Source organism: Panthera tigris, chromosome B4 (assembly GCF_018350195.1).
Source record: "Panthera tigris isolate Pti1 chromosome B4, P.tigris_Pti1_mat1.1, whole genome shotgun sequence".
Taxonomy (NCBI): domain Eukaryota; kingdom Metazoa; phylum Chordata; class Mammalia; order Carnivora; family Felidae; genus Panthera; species Panthera tigris.
In genome coordinates, this window is record NC_056666.1 from 125053022 (window position 1) to 125071741 (window position 18720).

At 45.4% G+C, this 18720-nt stretch overlaps 1 protein-coding gene across 4 annotated transcripts in view; it reads left to right on the forward strand.

Moving 5' to 3' along the window:
* Positions 1-18720, forward strand: part of RFX4 (regulatory factor X4) — a 143459-nt gene that overhangs the window by 15696 nt on the left and 109043 nt on the right. For all 4 annotated transcript variants that reach the window (XM_042993088.1, XM_042993089.1, XM_042993090.1 and 1 more), the window contains one exon: positions 12583-12643. In XM_042993088.1, coding sequence (XP_042849022.1) covers positions 12583-12643 — 61 coding nt within the window. The remainder of the gene's footprint in view (positions 1-12582; positions 12644-18720) is intronic.

Below are 18720 nucleotides of genomic sequence, written 5' to 3' on the forward strand. Positions count from 1 at the left end.
CCCAAGAGCCCCCAGTAGACTTTCCTTATGTCATTTATGTTAAGAATTCTACCGTCTGTAGCTGAAAGGGAAGATAGGCAAGTGAATATTTGTCAGAAGAATAGAAAAAAATATAATTACTCTTCATGGTTGGACAACCCCAGGCCAAGCTCAGCTTGGCTCCTGTTTTTATACAGCCCAGGGTCTAAGATGTTTTTATTTTTGTTTTTAATTTTAAAGAGTGGGGAAAAATGAAGAAGAATATGTGACAAACATCATCTACGGCCTCCAAAAGCCTAAAATGTTTACTGTCTAGCTCTTTATAGAAAAAGTTTGCCATCCCCTGGCTTAGACAAATTAGGATTTTCCTCTGGGCTGTCACATCACTGCCCTGAATAAACCAGGGTTTTTATTAGCAAGCAGGGGAAAAAATGAAAGATTGGCTATTGAGTGGCTAGCTAAAGGGTCTGCCATAGAGTTTGCCTGTGAACCAGTCCAAGTAGGTAAAAATGCCTTCCCAGGGTCATGTGAGGAGAAGTTAACATTCCACCTGCTGACGAAAGATTGTTTTCCTCTGGCCTGAGTGAGAGCTGGGCATTAGTACTGGGAGTCCTGGTTAAAATGAAATGGAGTGGGAGAATAATCAATTTATTAGCCTAGAATAAAAAAGCTAAGCCTCAGAAAAGCGAAGTTATTTGCTCAGAATCATACTTGGGTAGTGTTAGAATCAGAACTACTGTGCACATCTTCTGATTTGTATGCAGTGCTCTTTCTATTACACCCCTTTTATCAGCTCAGAAGACAGGGATTTAATTGATTAACAAGAGGTTCTATGAGCATGAGGAGATGGGACATGAGACATTTTGATGGAATGCAGTTGGGAAGAAAACCCTGGATCAGTGAGGTCAAGCCTTAAATGTCTGATGAGTGAGAGTCTGAACGGGAGTGGGTGGGTTATTTACCATAATTCAGGTTTCATAAATTCTCATTTCCAACCAGAAAAAAATTGCATTTTCTCTCAGGCAGATGTCAGTAGATTTTCATGTTTCTAATGGCATAGTCACCAGCCAAAAGGAAGACTTTGAATGTAAAGCATTATCAAGTCAGAACTTGTTGGCACATCATGTCCAGGGAGGAGAGCCCAGCGGTGTGGATTGAGCGGAATTGTACAAGTAGAATAGAAATTCCTTCAGAAGATTCCCTGAGCACCTACTACATACAGGACTGTATAGAAAACTCAAAGTTATATGAGGAAGGAAAGAGCAGAGAACTGGGCATTAAAATATGAAATATATGAAATATTATTTAGTATTTCCTAATATATTGAATATTATCATATTATATTCAATACCAAGTATATTTAGCATCAGGCAGTGTGCTAGGCATAATCACAGCCACAGTTTTCTTTAATTTCCTGGGAGGGAGGTATTTTTTTAATCCCCATTTTACAGATGAGGAAACTGAGATTTAGAGGTTGTGGGACTTATTCACTTGTCATGGCAAATAAGTGGCAGAGTTAAGACTTGAACTTAGTGCTGTCTGATTTTACAGCTGTCTCTCTTCCTATCACATGAGCATCCTTCTGTGGCTCTGTGCTCTTGTGGAATTTTTAATCTAGAATGGGAGCTCAGGCCCTGAAGAATAATACGAGGTCGTATGTGATCCATGCCATTTGAATGATGCAGGGTCCCTTGCCATACCGGGTGTGCTCCTGGGCTCCGGCACAACCTCATTGGAAGCTTGTTAGAAATGCAGAGTCTCAGGCCTCCTCCAGACCCACTGAAGCATGCTCTGCATCTAAACACAACCCCCAGGCAATTAGAATGCATGCTACCGTTTGGGAGAGGTCACAGGCTGGAAGGTGACTAGGGAAGGAATCTTAGAGGAGGCGGCCTCTGTGCTGAAACCTCCATGTGGGTCCTTTAAGTGGTGATGGTAGAGGGTTGGGGGACAGAAAGCCACAAGGAAGGTTTTGAGCTTGGAGAGTTTTCCAGATTGGCTTAAGCAGAAGTTGAAGGATCATGGGCTGGGAAGGTGAGTTTGGTCCGTATCACTGAGCAACTTGAATTCCAGACAAGGGGTTTGGAGTGTGATAGCTAAGGTGCCTCTGAAGGAGCTGGGTGGAGGAGTGACAAATCAAAGCGGCATTTTCAGAAGATTAATGTGGAGAGTCTGTGCAGGTGCCTTCGAGCGTGGAGGACACTTTGGGGGTTTCCACCTAGTCCAGGTTTGAGGGAATGAGGCTGCAGTCTAGGGCAGTGTTAGTGGGATGGAGAGAGTTGGGGAGATGAGGGCCGTAGGATGGGTCCACACAGTAGGAACCCAGTGAGATTCCTTGGGATTCCTGTTGCCCTCCTTGGGAAAGAGTATAAGTTCAATGTGACCCAGATGTGCCCAAGTCCTCTAGCCTTCAGGGCACATCTAAGTCAGTGACTCCAGCCTCCATCCTATATCTCAGGTGGGAGTCCAGAGTCTGCCCTATATCTCCAAGGGTTACCAGATTGTGTGTGCTGGGAGGGGGGGCGGGTTGGAAATATGGGAAGGGCTGCTGTTTCTCCTGAGACAGTCCACATTGTGTCCCTACCCTCTCTTGGCCATTGCTACCAGTGGCCGCTCTGTCATTTTTGCCTCTCTCTGAATTCAGCCCTTCTTCTGTTACCCTCCCCGACACCTCCCCGACTTGTCATGGTTGTTCCCCACTGTTGGGTGGTGACAGAGAATTTTTACAGCACAAGGAAGAGGAAAGTCGGAGTTCAGTGGCATGATGGCATAGAACTGGGGTCTCAGTGGGTCCCAGCTTCATGTGACGCATCATTATCATTTTAAGATCTCATTGCATCTCAGGGCTGTGTGTGTGAAAGCCACATATCTCCCTCAGCCTAATCCACTCACTGGGCAGGTGTCTCCAGTTTGGGATCTTGTGATCTTCTACCGTGGGTTCCAGAGAAAAGGAAATGTAGCTAAACTTTTTCTCACGTACCGAGTGGTGGACGAAAGCCTCCTGCTGATAGCAGGAAGGTGTTCGACAGCTCCCAGAGCAAGGGCAAGGACTTGGAGTGGGAAGTTCCCAGAGTCTTCGCATGATGGCTTGTAACAGTCGGACTGCCCGTGTGGGGCAGTTTAGTCGTAGCTGGGAACCACAGCGCAAGACCGCTGGCTGGCTGATGAGGCCATGGTTAAAGACAGCCCCCCAGACTGCTCCCCTTCCTCACCCACCCACTCTTCCATCTCAGGCTGCCCTTCTTGTGTCCCTCTGAGTGTCTGTCTGTCCTCTCCTCTTGTGGAGAAGGCGCTAGTCTGTCCTCTGTGCTTGGAGCTCACTGCCAGGGCCCCTCGACACCTCCACTCAGTCCCTCCGTGGGCCATAACTCCCTGAGGGGAAGAGAGAATGTCTTCTGATTGTGTGTCATTTAATTTGATAGGGCCTGGTGCCTAGTAGGTGCACAGTATGTGTTTATTAGGTAAATGGATATTAGGAAAGCAAAACACTGTAAAGCCGTCAGGTTATCAGTATTGGTAATTTGCTTTCGGTTTTTGGCATTCCAGTATCACTTAACCAAGTATAAATAGATTCTTCCTTCAGTTGCTCCCTCCCGAACAGAGGAGTTTTTAATTTGTTCAAACTCAGAGTATTTTGGAATAGATAATGTGTTCGTATGGTCCAAAAATCAGAATGCCTTAAAGGTACTCATTAAGAAGTCTCAGTCCCACCTCAACTCCCTAGTGACGTGCATTTATTTGTTTATTGTGTATTTTTCCAGTATTTCTGGTGCTTTTTGTGCATTCTGCCAGTATTTTATTTCTTTATGCAAATAAAAATTCAAGTATATGTTCTTTTTTGCCACTTCTTTTTTTGAAGATTTTATCTTTAAGTGATCTCTACACCCAACATGGGGCTCGAACCCACAACCCAAGACCAGGAGTCGCGTGCTCCACCAACTGAGCCACCCAGGCACCCCCTTTTATGCCACTTTCTAAGACAAAAAGGCAGCAGCCTCAGTGCATTTTGTTGTGACTTGCTTTTTTCACTTAATACTAAACCCCAGAATGCTCCCTGTCAGTAAGAACAGAGAACGTCCTCATTCTTTTCTTGTTTTCAATCTTTTTTTTTTTTTTTTTCCACAGTTGTGTGGCATTCTGTGAGGATGTAGCATAGTTTAGCTACACAGGTGAGCGCTGAGCTGTTTCTGAACGTTTACCATTCCAGACAAGTTGCGATGCATATGGTCACCTCCCGTGTGTCCCACCCATAGCTGTAGGATCTGTTCCCAGACATGGGACCGCTGGCTAAAGAGCATGTGGGATTTCAGTACATTGGGCCAGATGACCTTCCACATGCGGAGGCACCCTGTCATGCTACCCCCGCAAGGTGGGAGGGCACCTCTTTCCCACAACCTCACGCACAGTTGTGTGGTCGCAGTTTGGATTTTTGCCAATCTGATTGAGAAATGGTACTTCAGTGTAGTTTTCCTTCTCACTAATTGAAATTAATCATCTCTTCACATTTCAAGAACATTTGTATTTTTTCCATCAACTGTGTGTCATGTGCCTTGCTTGGTTTTGTTTTGTTTTGTTTTTTGTTTTGTCTTTTTTTTCCTCTTGGTTCTTAGTCCTTTTCCTTTCAGTTTTATTGGCACTCTGTCTGTGGTGGGGAGATGAGATTGTTGTCTGCGGTATGACTGAAGTTTTCCCAAGCACGGTATTATCTTTCTACTTAAGGTGTGGTTCCCCCACACCCCCACGTAGAAGCTTTGGATTTCTTATGTAGGAAATTTATCAACATTTCCTTTTATGGCTTTTGGGTTTTGTATGAAAATTAGAAAGGCCTTTTCTAACTCCAAGGTTAGGAAGGAATTCACCCAGAGGAGGTAAAAGGAGGCAGGTGTGGGGCCCCCTCAGAGCAATGCCTGCCAACATCACAGTTTTGTTTGGGGCTCAGCCCTGTTCCCACGGGGAGAAGGGTTTGCTGCCAGGGGCTGTTGCCCACTGCCAAAGGCTTAGGTCCAGGCACCCTGATCATCTGCTGGCGTCCTTTGCAGTGGCTGGGAAGAGGTTGGATAAGGGGAAATGAAATGTTTGGCCGGCGCATGTTCCCAACAGGTGAGGTCTGGCCAGGTGCAGCCAGGTTAACATAATGAAAGGAAATAGAATTAGGACTTTGAAGTGAAACTCGAGACTTGCATAAACTTGAACCTTTCCTGGGATCTGAAAAGAAGTAATTAATTTAGAAACGTTCTCCCTTAATATTAAACTCTGCCACACCGGCTCCAGGCAGGAAATATTCTAAAATAGGTTCCCAAATATTGTGAATTCAATCAGCAGCTATTAGGCAGAGACTATGTTCTCTACCATATTTAGTGCAGTACTAGAGGTTGCAAGAGAGACTGAGGCTCAAAATGTTTGGGCTCGGGAAGTTTTCATGTCAACTACAGTGGGTCCTCTCCTGGCTCCCCCACTAGCTGTGTGACCTCAGACAGCTTGCTTCCCACTTCTCTGAGCCTCATTGTCTTTCTCTGTAAAGGGGGATAATACTAGTAATTAGACCTAAAATTGATTAAGCACTAAGTATACATTAAGCACTATATTTGGTGTTTCACATATTTTAAATCATTCACTGTCTTGGGCAGCTGTGAAAAGTAAATGCAGTGAAAAGTGCCTGGCACATTATAAGTCCCCAGTAAAGGTTCTCTGATAGAATTATTATTTGTATGTTTATGAAGATGGGTAGTCTCAGAATTTAATTGTGGTATTATCTTAGCCATTCATCCATTCATTCCACAAATACTTCTTTCTAAAAAAAAATTATTAGAGCAGGGAAGAGGGGCAGAGGGAGAGAGAGAGAGAATCTTAAGCAGGCTCTAAGCCTGACATGGGGCTCGATCCCATGACCCTGGGATCATGACCTGAACTGAAATCAAGAGTCAGATGCTCAACCTACTGAGCCACCCAGGCGCCCCTCCACAAATACTTCTTGAGCCCCTACTCTGTGTGGGTACTGGAGCCACAGTGGTGAGGCAGTCTGTGCCCTACAAAGCTTACAGACTAGCAAGGCAGACACACTGGTGGGCAAGCAGTGACCATACCCTGTGATGAGGTCTTTGCTAGGGGCTAGTTGGGGTGCTGCAGGAGCACAGGGGAGGAGCAAATAGCCGTGTCCCAGGGGCTGGGCTTGCCAAACGCAGCCCCAGGGACAGGATGGGGATCCAGGTGCATGGCCCCTGCAGAAGAGTGACAACTATTATAGTAACAGCGAATACATAGGTAGCATGTATCTTGTGCCAGGAGTGGTTAACTAATCCTTACAGTATGTGCTTGATGCTATTGTTACCCCTGTTTTTCAGGTAAGGAAACTAAGGCACCAAAAGGTTGTTCAAAGTCGCACAGCTGGCAGGTGGTGGAGCCAGTGTTTGAGCCTGGAAATTTGGCCTCAGACTTTCTATCAGGACGTAGATCCAGAGAGGGGAGCAGAGAGTTTCCACTGGGAAATTGACTGAGATTCCCTGGAGCGTGTTTGGAGACATGACTGCAAAGTGAGAGCAGGACAGAGTGGCTGGAAGGCCAGGCAGTGGGCTGCATCTCGCTGGGAGGTTTTAAGCAAACGGCCGCTCTCTGGCTTTGGTAGGATGAGCAGGGTGGGCCTTGAGAATGGGTGGCCCAGCGTGTGCTGTGAGTGCCTCCAGGAGCCTTGCTGGCTGGAAATTCTGCCTTATGGCATGAATCTCATTTCGTTTGTGGCATTTTTGCCTGTTAAAAAGAAAAGGCATTTGGCAGAGTAAAGTTTCTATCAACTGTGGCTATTTCCTTGTACCTAGAATGTGCTCTCCTGTGCTCGTCACCCAGGTGGCTCCTTCTCCTCCTTCAGATACCAAGACGCAGCTCACACCCCACATTTGGTGCTGCTGTAACATCCTGGACTTGCCCTTACATTTTATTTGCTGATAATTTGACTCTGATCTTAAAAGAGCAGAGACGGGGCGCCTGGGTGACCCAGTCAGTTAAACATTCAACTTCAGCTCAGGTCATGATCTTGCAGCTCATGAGTTCGAGCCCCACATCGGGCTCTGTGCTGACAGCTCAGAGCCTGGAGCCTGCTTCCGATTCTGTGTCTCCCTGTCTCTCTGCCCCTTCCCTACTCCTCTCTGTCAAAAATAGAGAAATATTAAAAAAAAAAAAAATTTTTTTTTAAAGAGCAGAGACAATGTCTGTCTGGTCTCACCCTTTAGCCCCTGGCCTAGGGCTGGAACCTAGCAGACGATCGATCGGTATTTGATGAATGAGTAAGTGAGTAACCAGCACTTCTGGCGAATCAGGCTTGACAGCCATCAAATAGGAGGGGCCTGGCTGTGACACACACACCCCTTTTTGGGAGAGAGAGAGGCTGGGCACAGAGTCACTAGGGGTCTAGAAAGGGGCCTGCAGGGGTGGAAGGCACCTCTTTGGTGACCAAGCTGGAGAGTCTGCACTGGTTCCAGCATCGACCAGTTCTTGTCCAAGTACGGTCAGTAGCCACCGTGTGCTGAGCACAGAGTGAAGTCCAGTCTCCATTCGTTGGCTGCAGGGCCTGGTGCAAGTGATTCAGACTCTCCAAAGTTCGATCTCCTTCTTTATGAAATCAGATATAAAACTTCTTCATGGCACCCTTGGGAGGAATACAGTGAGAGAGTGCACGAAAACCTAGGCATGCACGATGCCTGGCTTAAGTACTTGGCCAATAAATGCTATTACTGTTGTGATGGTATTCTTTTTTAAGGTGTCTGGTTCTGAACACACTTAATTTTCAAACTGTGCTTGTGGTATGAGTTATGATTCTTATGTTTTAGGTAAAGGATCCCTGGGCCTTTAGTGGAGTAGCTGCCCAGGGTTCCAACCAGAGTCGAGGGCAAAGCTGGGATTCGCACCCAGGCCTGCCTTGCCCTCAAAGCCAGGTCTCTCTGCATTCGCTGGTACCAGAAACGGGCCATCGCAGAGCTTCACTGGGGAGAGACATCTGACACAGTAGAGACAGGTGTGACCTGAGGCGGGGAGGGCACTGAGACGGAGTCCCAGAATAAGGGACTTTTGTGGCCCCAGCCAAGTGGAAGGTGTGCGTTCTCCCTTGGGCCGCGGCTTTTGTCCTCCAAGACTTTTCGCGTGCTGCTTCCTCCCCTGGAACACCCCCTCCCTCAGCGTCCTCCTCTCAAAGTCTGACCTGTCCTTGTAAAGGCGAAGGGGACAGGCGACAAGCCAGGGTGACTGTGTGGCCCCCACTTGTTTTAAGTTCGGGGTGTGCGTGTCCTTGGGTGTGAAAGAGAACACTGAAAGCAGACTGGAGGTAAATAAGATGAAAACAATAGTTCTCTGTGTTGAGAGGGGCTTAGATTTCCAGAGATTTCTATTTTCTGTCTATTTTCCCAAAGTCAAAAAATGGACATGGATTACTTTTGCGAACAGAAAACAAAGTTATTTTAAAAACCCTGACTGTCTCTTCAGGGCGCAGCTCAAATGCCACCTCCTGTTTGGAGCTGTGATGTCGCCCAGTGTGTGTTTGCCTGGCGGGGTCTCCATCCACGCATTTGTCTTTGTCCCTGGAAGTCTTTCCGAGCAGAAGCGAGCAGAAGCGCGGCCTCCCTGGCCTGCTTCCCACAGCAGCCACGGCTGAGCAGAAGTGCTCCGGGGGCTCCTGGCCGCCAGAGCAGCCGAGGGCGGTCTTTGCCACGCAGCCCTGAAAATGAGATTTGGGAGCTCTTAGCCTGTGTTGAGTTCATTCCACTAATTCCGCCGGCAGCCTTTCAAGGCAGGCGTGCTTATTATCCTCAGTTTAAGCAACTGTCTTGAAGCTTAAACAGAGTTATTACGTTGTCAGAAGAGCCCCTCTCCAGCTCCCTGCACCACGCCCAACCCGCGTTGTAGCCATCTTCCTCCTGGGAGGGGGTCATGAGCTTCTGGGTCCCCTGTCTCGGTCTGTTCCTCACCTTCTCCACCTTCTTTTCCCCTGACTTGGTCCCCCCTTCCTTGCCATCTGGTTCCCATCTCTGGCACACTCAGAGACTTAGCTCACTTATCACTGCTTCTTCCAGTAAGCCTTCCGCGATGGGCTCTGCTTTTTCACCCAGTCTGTGTCAGCAGGCTCCTCCTTGCCTACCCGTGTCATAGCGTTTATCACTTCTCACTGAACTTGGCCTTTCTCTCTGTTGTTTGTCTTTCTCGCTCTCCAACCAGACAGAAGGACAGGAGTTTAATTTCTTTATCCTCGGTGTCTAGCTGGCATAAACCAGCTATTCAGTGAATATTTTTTGAATTAATTAATATAATCCTTTCACTGGCCCTATAAAATGACCATTTACAAATGAAGGAACATGAAGCTCAAAGGTTGAGGGGTTTGCTCAGTCATGGCCAGTAAGTTTTGGCATTGATTCTAGAACACAGGTCTTTTGATATCTAGTCCAGCTTGGCCGAAATGCTAAAATGTAAAGAAGCAGGGGGTGGGGGAGATAGTCTGCCAGTTCTAGTGGGAATGGAAATGTTAATCATGTTCCAGCACACGCCAGGAGGTATATTTAGGTCATTTATGTACTTTTCCTTGTTTGAGAAGAAAATCAGTCATGTGTTTCTTAACATAGTCTTTTATTTATTTTGGATTATTTGCTTAGTATCATTTCTAGGAGTTGGGTTGTGAGGTCAAGTGACTGGACATTTTAGATGGCTGTCACTATTACGGCCAGTTTGTTTGCCAGAACTTTGCATGAGTTAACACTACCTTCAGAAAAATATGTGACTGTCAGTTTTACCATTTACACCCCAGCATTAGGGATTATCATTATTTAAAACTCTCAGTGTTACTCTCAGAGATGTAAAATTGTGCCTCCTTATTATTTCCTATTTGTTTCTTTGTGAACAACTGAGGTTAGTATTTTTTGTGTGCGTCTATATTGTTGTGAGACCCACGTGTTCATGCTCCTTATTGTGCTTTTTATTTCTTTTAAGATTGTTGAAGACGTTTGTGGAAGGCAGACTCAACTGTTAAGTGCCAGGTGGGAGGCACTAGCAAGAGGAAACACAAAAATTACTAAGATATCATCCCTTTCTGAAGTAGGAGTTTCTTAAGTAGGATACTGAAGTTGGAGAGATGGATGTGGCTGTGTACAGAAATAATGATCCAGGTGGCTAAACTGTCCAACCAAGAGACAAGTTATAATCGGTTGTAGAAGAAGAGTTAAGATCAATGACGCCTGACTTGGAGAGTATCAGGGAAGGCTTCAAGGCAGTGGTGTCATTTATTCTAGTTGGAAAGGATGAGAAGCATTTAGAAGGAGCTCTAGGTTGACAAAGCACCGTGAGCAGGTGTCGAGCCCATGATGGACTGGGACACTTTGTCCCTGAGAACATTTCGTGTGAGTGTTTGTATTGGTTAGGATGGTTTTGGTGGTAGGGAAGAGAATACCCAATGAAAAGAGGTTTTATTGACTAAGAAAATTTTATCATCTGACCAAAGAAGCAGCTGTTTGGGGGGTCGGCTGATGAGGCACAACATGACATTTGGAACCCCCAGTCTTTCCACCTTTCCTCTCTGCTGCCTCAGTGTGGACTTCATCCCCAGGCTGCTCTTTTCCCAGTTGAAAGCTTGCTGCCTCACTCTCGTGTCCGCTCAGCCATGTTCAAAACCAGCACAGGCCAGACTCTCTCACCTATTTGTTTGCTTGCTTGCTTGCTTTTGCATAAAACAATAGATACTTGTGTTTTCACAGTTTTGGAGGGCGGAAGTTCAAAATCAAGCCCTTCCATCTCTTCTTATCAGGGGAAAAATATCTTTCCAAGAGGCCCCCAGAGAGCTTCTCTGTAAGTCCTAAAGGCCAGCATCGTGTCACCAGCCCCCCATCATGTCACACCTACCCCATCAGTGGCTTGATGGTAGATAAAACTACTGTGTTAGATTTAAATTAATCAACATTCACCTCTCTAGGGTTTGAGAGGGAATCACCCTCCCTGGACACATGGTCCCCTCTAAATTGTAGTTCTGTTTAGTAAGGAAGAAGCTGAATATGTACACTTGTTGTATAAGCAACAGGAGTGTCTTATGGTGTTTATGAATACACATTTTAATCAGAATCATACCAGTCTTTATACATTTCCATCAAGAAAATGTTTTCTGAACTCAACTTTATTAAGCTAATTTATTTCTTTATTTATTTTAACATTTATTTTGAGAGAGTGGGAGAGCATGAGTGGGGGAGGGGCAAAAGAGAGGGAGATAGAGAACATGAAGCAGGCTCCACACTGTCAGTGCAGAGCCTGATGCAGGGCTCGAACCCACAACCTGTGAGATCATGACCTGAGCTGAAATCAAGAGTCAGATGCTCAACCAACTGAGCCAACCATGTGCCCCTAAGCTAATTTATTTATTTTTAATGTTTTTCCCTATACCATATTTCATTTTCTTCCACTTTCATTTTTGTTTTACTTAAAATATTTTTTGTGGATATACAAATTCTTTTCCATATAAATTTTACACCACAGACTTATTTCTTTGACCATTTTACATGTTCTTAGTAAATTTTGTTGATTATATTTATAGGTTTTGATGTTATTAATTTTCTCTTGAGATTGTTACTCATACTGGTCTTCTTGGGTCAAATTTTGTGGATCAAGAAATTTTATGTTGACTGTTTCTATTAATAATCTTTATTAGGAATTGGATGAGGCTAATTACTATGTATTGTTTAGTTAATCCACGATGAAATTGTGAGTAGTTCTTCATAGACACAAAGATTGATCTATTGTTCAGATTGCTGTGTTGTAGCAATCAGCAAACCAGGACCTCACAGTCCAAATCTTGCCTGATGCCTGTTTTCATAGGGCTGTAAATTAAGAATGGTTTTTACAGGTGAATATTTATAATCTGTTCAATGGTAGAGATGTGAACTTTGAATTCCGGTTAAGAAAAATGTTGCCTCTTCCCCCCAAACAGTTCCATTATTCTTATTAATAGACCTATGTTACAAAAACCGTACTCAATTACTATTATTACATTTTGAATATTGTCAATTAAAGTTTTGTGGAAATTTGTTTTTTCTTTTGTTATATAAATACTATATAATAGTTTTGATTTTGCCTCTTGGCCCCCAGTCCCTAAAATATTTGCTCTCTGGCCCCTTACAGAAAAAGAATTGCCAATCTCTGCTCTGTTGTACTGCTATCCTAATTCTCCCGAACCCTTACACTCTTCTTCCCTTACCTGACACCGCTGTCTATTCCATGGGCGTTACCAGGAGCAAACGGTCAGTGAGGTCTAGAAGTTCTTAGGTCAGAATCTAGAGTCAGGTGTCCAGCTGCAGGTGGGAAAATAGCAAGTCGGGTGAACGCAGTCATGCTGCTCAGTGATAAAGAGAGACAGTTCCTCAACTCTTCACGGGTTAGTTGCATCAGATCAAAATGCAAAGTGATGTAAAAGAGTTTTCTGTGTAAGTCAGTTTCCCCTTTTTTTCTCACTCGAGAAGAAGTCTAACATGTCGGAAAAGCCAAAGTACGGTTGCTTTCAAATCATCAATATTTGAGGGAACTTTGGGAGAGCTGAGAAGCCTTTTACTTTTCCTACTGAAGGTAGCTCCTTTTTCTTTCCTTTAACAGATGAGGAAAAAGAAAACAATAGAGCATCCAAGCCCCACTCCACTCCTGCTACTCTGCAATGGTAAGTTCATTTTCAGCAAGTTCTCTCTTGATGTGGTGCTCGTGTAACTTCAGCTTCCTGCTGATACAATAGGGTATCGCCGAAAAGTTTGACATCAGCATGAGAACTTGACATCCAGGAGCCTAACATGCAGTCAATTTAATTTGCAGCTCTGTGTAAACTACTCAACTTAGGTCCAGCCTGGAGATTGGGATTTTCGTATTTATTTTATTTGGGTGTAGATTTTGTTTTCCATCACCAAGACCCTGGCAAGGACTGGCTGCCATGTGGGTGTTGTTAACTGATTTAATGGAATCCATTGTTGTAGTTAATAAGGATGCAACAAATTATAGTAATGGTGGTCTGTTCACCCCTACCAATGATCCCTTAATGAATTAATCCTTAATTGCAACTATACTACAATTATTTTAACATTAGTAATATTAACAAGCATTATCTCCTTTAGTGGCTTTACTTTTAATATTTGGAATTCCTGGACTTGGTGAAATATTTAATGGATCTTGTTTTAAGTGGTTGCTTTCATGTTTGAGGTTTATAGGTACATTCTCCTCTAAGAGCTTTACTTAGAAGTTTTTTTGTACCTTTGAGAACAAGAGCTGTCTACACCTGAGATTTATTCCTCAAAACTCCATGTCAGTTAGGGCTATGATTCCCCTGGCAGCACAGCCCAGCTAACCTGAGGGGATTAAGGAAGGAAGGGGAGGGAGGAAGGAGAAGTGGGGAGGTGTAGGCACTAAGAGCTATTATGTGCCAGCCTCCTCCATGCCAGGCACTTCCTATAAGTGCCCTGAATTCTCACAATTCTCTGAAGTTGGTATCATTTATGCCCATTTCACAGATGAGGAAAATAAAGCTTAGACAGTTAAATCATTTGCCTGAATATACACAGGGCCACGAAGGGGCACAGGCTGGGTCTCTTTAACTGCAAAGCCCCTGCTTTGGAAGAAAGGAAGAGAAGACTCAGGATGGATGGAGAAGAGAGGACAAATGAGAAAAGAGAGCAGATAGGCTTTAAGGAGCAAATCACATTAGATTCTCCTGACTAATCCATGCACAGGTGAGAGGAAGACTGCATCGGGAGAAAGCATTCAGGAGCGTAACTCAATCTTCTCTAACAAGAGTCTCCACAGTCAGCTTGCTTGGCTGCAAGGACAGCAAAGGTTGTTTTCAAGAGCTTGATTTCCAGACTTTGGCTTGTTTCCATCATTTTGTCCCTGTCTTCTTTTTCTCATTGCATTTGCTGCTTTTCATTTTCTTGAAAATTGTACCCTATTTCCATGGTCAAACCTGTGCCTGCACCCTTCCTCTCCCAAATCATGGCCACACAAATTCCCATAATGCCAGGACATCTAATGAGGTATCAATATAAAGGACTTTGGGCATGAGAATTTCTAGAAATGCAAGGAATCGGCAGACACGCTGACTTTAAAAACCTGAGCACGTTGCACATTTCAGAATAAAAAATTTGAGAGTGAGTAGAAGAAAATCACCTTGTTCGTTCCTAATTTTCTGTGATTCTCTGATATCTGCCTGGCAACAGTGAGTCTGCGGATAGTGCAGCGTCTTAAATCAGACTGCCAGAAATTAACTCCCAGCTGTGTAGCCTTGGGTGCGGTCCTTAACCTCTCTGTGCCTCAGTCTCCTCACCTGTAAAATGGGAATAGCAGTGGTATCAAACTCCTAGGGGTAGTCGTCAAGAGGAAACTGAGTTAGTACAAAGAAAGCGCTTGAAGCATGTGACGTAGAGCCAGCGGTCAGCACACGCTCCCTTCTGAGTCCCCCAGGGCATCCTGGAGCAGGCCTTCCCTCCTTCCTGATGTTTGCAGTCAGTTCACCCCTACTGTACCTAAGTCTGTACAGAATGTCCTTTTCTACGTAAAGCGTCACGTAGATCATTCCAAAAGACATTTCATTTTCCAATTCACAAAGTCAGGCAGGGGATTTTTTTTTTTTTTTTAATTTTTTTTTTTTCAACGTTTATTGATTTTTGGGACAGAGAGAGACAGAGCATGAACGGGGGAGGGACAGAGAGAGAGGGAGACACAGAATCGGAAACAGGCTCCAGGCTCTGAGCCATCAGCCCAGAGCCTGACGCGGGGCTCAAACTCACGGGCCGTGAGATCGTGACCTGGCTGAAGTCGGACGCTTAACCGACTGCGCCACCCAGGCGCCCCAAGGGGATTTTTTTTTTTTAAATAAATTTGCTTTCAAGGCCAAATCAGATTCAAGAATTTTTAAATTTTTGTTGTATTATTATCAAAAGACATCAAGTTGTTCAAAGAACATCAGATTGTCCTCCAATTCCCTTTATATGTATGAGATAGAATTTCAGTCACTAATTGAAGAAATGTTGGCTGTGCACCTACTATTGCTACACCCTGTTCTAGGCTCTGAGAGTGCAACGGTGAGTAATATAGACCAGGAATGATGAGGGGGGAAGTTTTATGATATAAAAGTATCATATGAATGATAAATAAATAAACAAGGAATGCATTAGATACTGACAAGTGCTGTGCCTAGAGTTAGAACTGGCTGACAGGGTAGTGTCTGAGAGGGTTTTTTAGGTTGAGTGGTGTGGGAAAGCTTCCTGGAGGAGGTGACATTTAAGTACGCATTTGTATGACGAGAAGTCCACAACATGACAATGTGAAAATCAGGGGCAGGGAACATTCTAGGCAGAGGGAACAGTTTCTTAAAAGGCTGTACTAATGTAGGTTGGGCTTTCCCAGAGGCAGACTGAGCAGAGATGGGTGTGCAGGTGGTTTATTCGGGCATGCATCCAATATTGACACATGGGGGTGTGAGGGACACTGGGAGAGGCAGAGGGGGTGTCAGGCTGACAGGAGGCTGCAATAGAGTCCTCAGCAATCCTGTGGGGAGTTCTGAGGCTGGGCTGGCCCTTCAGAGAGACCAGAGTCCAGGCATTGGGTCCAGGCCTTTATCCCCCACCTTGCCCATCATGGAATATCGGCTACCCCCTGAAGGGGGGTGAAGCTTTGGGCAAGGCCGTTCCCTTCACATTCTGCTGAGGACAACTCCTCAGCAAGGATTTGACCTCAGCAAGCAGCCCCCCCGGCAGAGGAGAAGGACACCTCGGTCCTCAGGGGTAACTTGGGCACATCCCACAGCATCCGCTGCTCCCTCCAGGGTGGGAGACAGGCTGAGCTTGTTGGAGGAACTACAGAAGGTGGCCAGTGTGGGGCACAGCGAGTGAGAGGAGAAGGATACCGATGAGGTGGGAGAGGGAGGCAGGGGAGAGGGTCTGTAAACAGGGAAGAAGGAGGACATTTCTCTTAAGTAAAACAGTCACGCTTAAAACCATGGTGGAGCACATGTGACCTCCTATATTAACTTCCACATGAGTAGAGTTTTTAGAATGTAGTTTCAGTGTAAATACTTTGTCTCTCAAAAGGAACACGGCCCCCCACGCCCCCCCCCAACCATCTTGCAAGGGAAAGTGAGGTCAGTTATACCATGTTCCCCCTGTGCTCTGGTCGCCAGTGAGTTCGGATGTATATGCACTTTTCCATCTCTTTTGTTTGAATGTCTTCTTTTTCCTTTATTAGCTTTTTAGAAAAAGGCAAGATATGAATACATTCAATAAGCCCTTACTTTGTTTTTATTTTATTTTATTAATACAAGTGATAGGTTTCCTCACTTGAAAACTGAAACATCCTAGATAAGGCTATCGTCCGTTCTTTGTTGTTGTTCGGGGCTCATCCAGAGCGACCCTCTGGCCAGTGGGAAGTGTGTATGTGTGTGTGTGTGTGTGTGTGTGTGTGTGTGTGTGTGTGTGTGTGTTTACAGTGTCTTGCCTATGCTTTTACAAGCATGTGTGCAACAGAAGTTTCTGACTTGTGGATTTTTTAATTTCGGTTTTTTTCCTTTCCAAGAGGAATGCAGACATATCACACTAAGGATACTGTCCTACAACCTCCTGCACTGCGTTGACCCACAACTTGACCTTTCCTCACTGGAATGTCCTGAAGCCATACCCGCGTTAGTCCATAGAGCACAGCCTCATTTTAGCTGCTGCGCATGATTCCACATATGACAGCGGCAGATCGATTTCACCACTTTCCTCCTGCTGGCCGTTTACGTCGTGTCCAAATCTCATCTCCGCCCTTACAGACAGGGCTGCAGAGAGCATCTTCATATGTCCCCTTGCACACCTGTTGGAGTGTTCTCTGTGTTGGTGTCGAGAAGGAGAGCCGGGTACCCGGAAAATATTAATGGGACTAATATTTGCCCCCTCAAATGGCTTTGCCATTTTGTATCTTCACCCACAGTATAAGATACTTAAAAAAAAAAAAAAAAAAAAAAGGAACCTAGCTCCACACCATGGCATCTCATTCTCTGAGACATGTGCATCCTTCGTGCTGTCCGCTCTCTGCAACGGCAGCGTGTAGGCCCTCAGGACCGAGATGTGTAGGCCCAGGAAAGGACATTGGTCTCCCGACAATGCCGAGCTCTCCTGGGACACTTGGTTTGTTTTGGGAATTGGGTTGGGGGCTATTTGCTCCTCCACCTGCTCCCTCCTTGCCACGAGCACCCTCCCCATCGCCCCGGAGACCATCTCCACTCCAAGAACAAACAATACAGTGCCCAAGCAGCCTAAAATAATTGGGGCCACGTGATCTGGAGGCAGTTCCCAGCAGAAAACAGGCAAATATTGTCAAATGCCTTCTGCCAAACACTTTCCAGCATCCTCGGTCACGAGGGTTAGTAAAGCCCAAGCCGCTGGGGACGGGGAGCGCTGCTGGAATCCTGGCCACACAATAACCTCTATTCACGCAGAGGATTTTGGAATGGTAAGCGGCCTGTTCCACCATCCTGGCCTGCTTGCTGCCAGCCCATGTCCCCCTCCACAGCCCTACCCTCTCACACACCTCCCTTGTCGCCTGTGTCACTTCTGGCTCCCTGCGCCAGTCAGGGCAGAGGCATCTCCCCTTTCAGCAGTTTATGGGGTGCAGGGGGAGGCCCTTCCCCAAAGGAAGAGGGTAGAAGACCAAATCATCTCTTTCTTGGGGGGGGGGTATTTTTTTTCTTTCTTTCAAAACAATTAAAAGGAGGTCTTGGGTGATTGATGGCCTTTCAATCCTTCAAATTAATATAAAACAAAAGAAATTTCACGTTTCTCTTTAAAATGTTCTTGGAGGCCGCAGGTAGAAAGCTGGACTGGGTACTGTTCCAAAGAAGTTTGTTGAAGTTTCGGACCAGGTCACAGCTCCTAGACCAGAGTCACAGAGTAACCGGTACCCGACGTTCGGTACCCATCTCTGACTTGATCCTTTATTCAACAGTGACAGAACATTATTCGCTTCCATAATATTAGTTAGGCCACCTTGTTCCAGAAAGGGAGGCTGAACATTTTTAGCACTGAAAACAGCCAGAGATGTCCGATAATGCCTGTAGGTGTGACCGGTGCCCTGCTAGAAACCCTCTACCACAGAGGCAGAAAGGTAACTAAGCAGGACAGTGTGAAGGGCATGTCTCAGACAAGGAGATGCTAGGGTGTGGAGCTATGATCCTTTTTTTTTTTTTTTAAAGTATCTTGTGCTGTGGTTAAGGTGTAATTCTAAGGTCTAAGGGTAAAGCCACTTGAGTGGGCAATTTTGTAGTCCCACTAACATTTCGCCGTGAACACCCAGAACTTCTTCACACCAATATGGAGAACACTCCCACAGGTGTGCAAGGGGGGCTTATGAAGATGTTCTTTGCAGCCTTGTTTGTAATGGTGAAGTAGAACTGAGTAGAGACGGGGAAGGGATGGAAAGAGAATGTTGAGGGGGATGGTTTATGATAAAGAATGGTACCCAGATCACCTCGGCTGTGGCCACCGGAGCTCTGGGCTGCCTACCCCTGGCCCAGCCCTGACAGAAAGAAGCATTGGCAACAGTTGAACTTGTGACACTGTGCTATTATATAGTGCCTAGTTTTTGTCAAAAAAAAAAAAAGCGGGGGGGGGGGTGACTTTAACCAAACACTGAGCATAGGGATTCTTGAACCTGGCTAATTCCAGGCCTTTCTGGAATACCAACCCAGTAGCTCGTGGGCTAAACACAGGATATGGATTA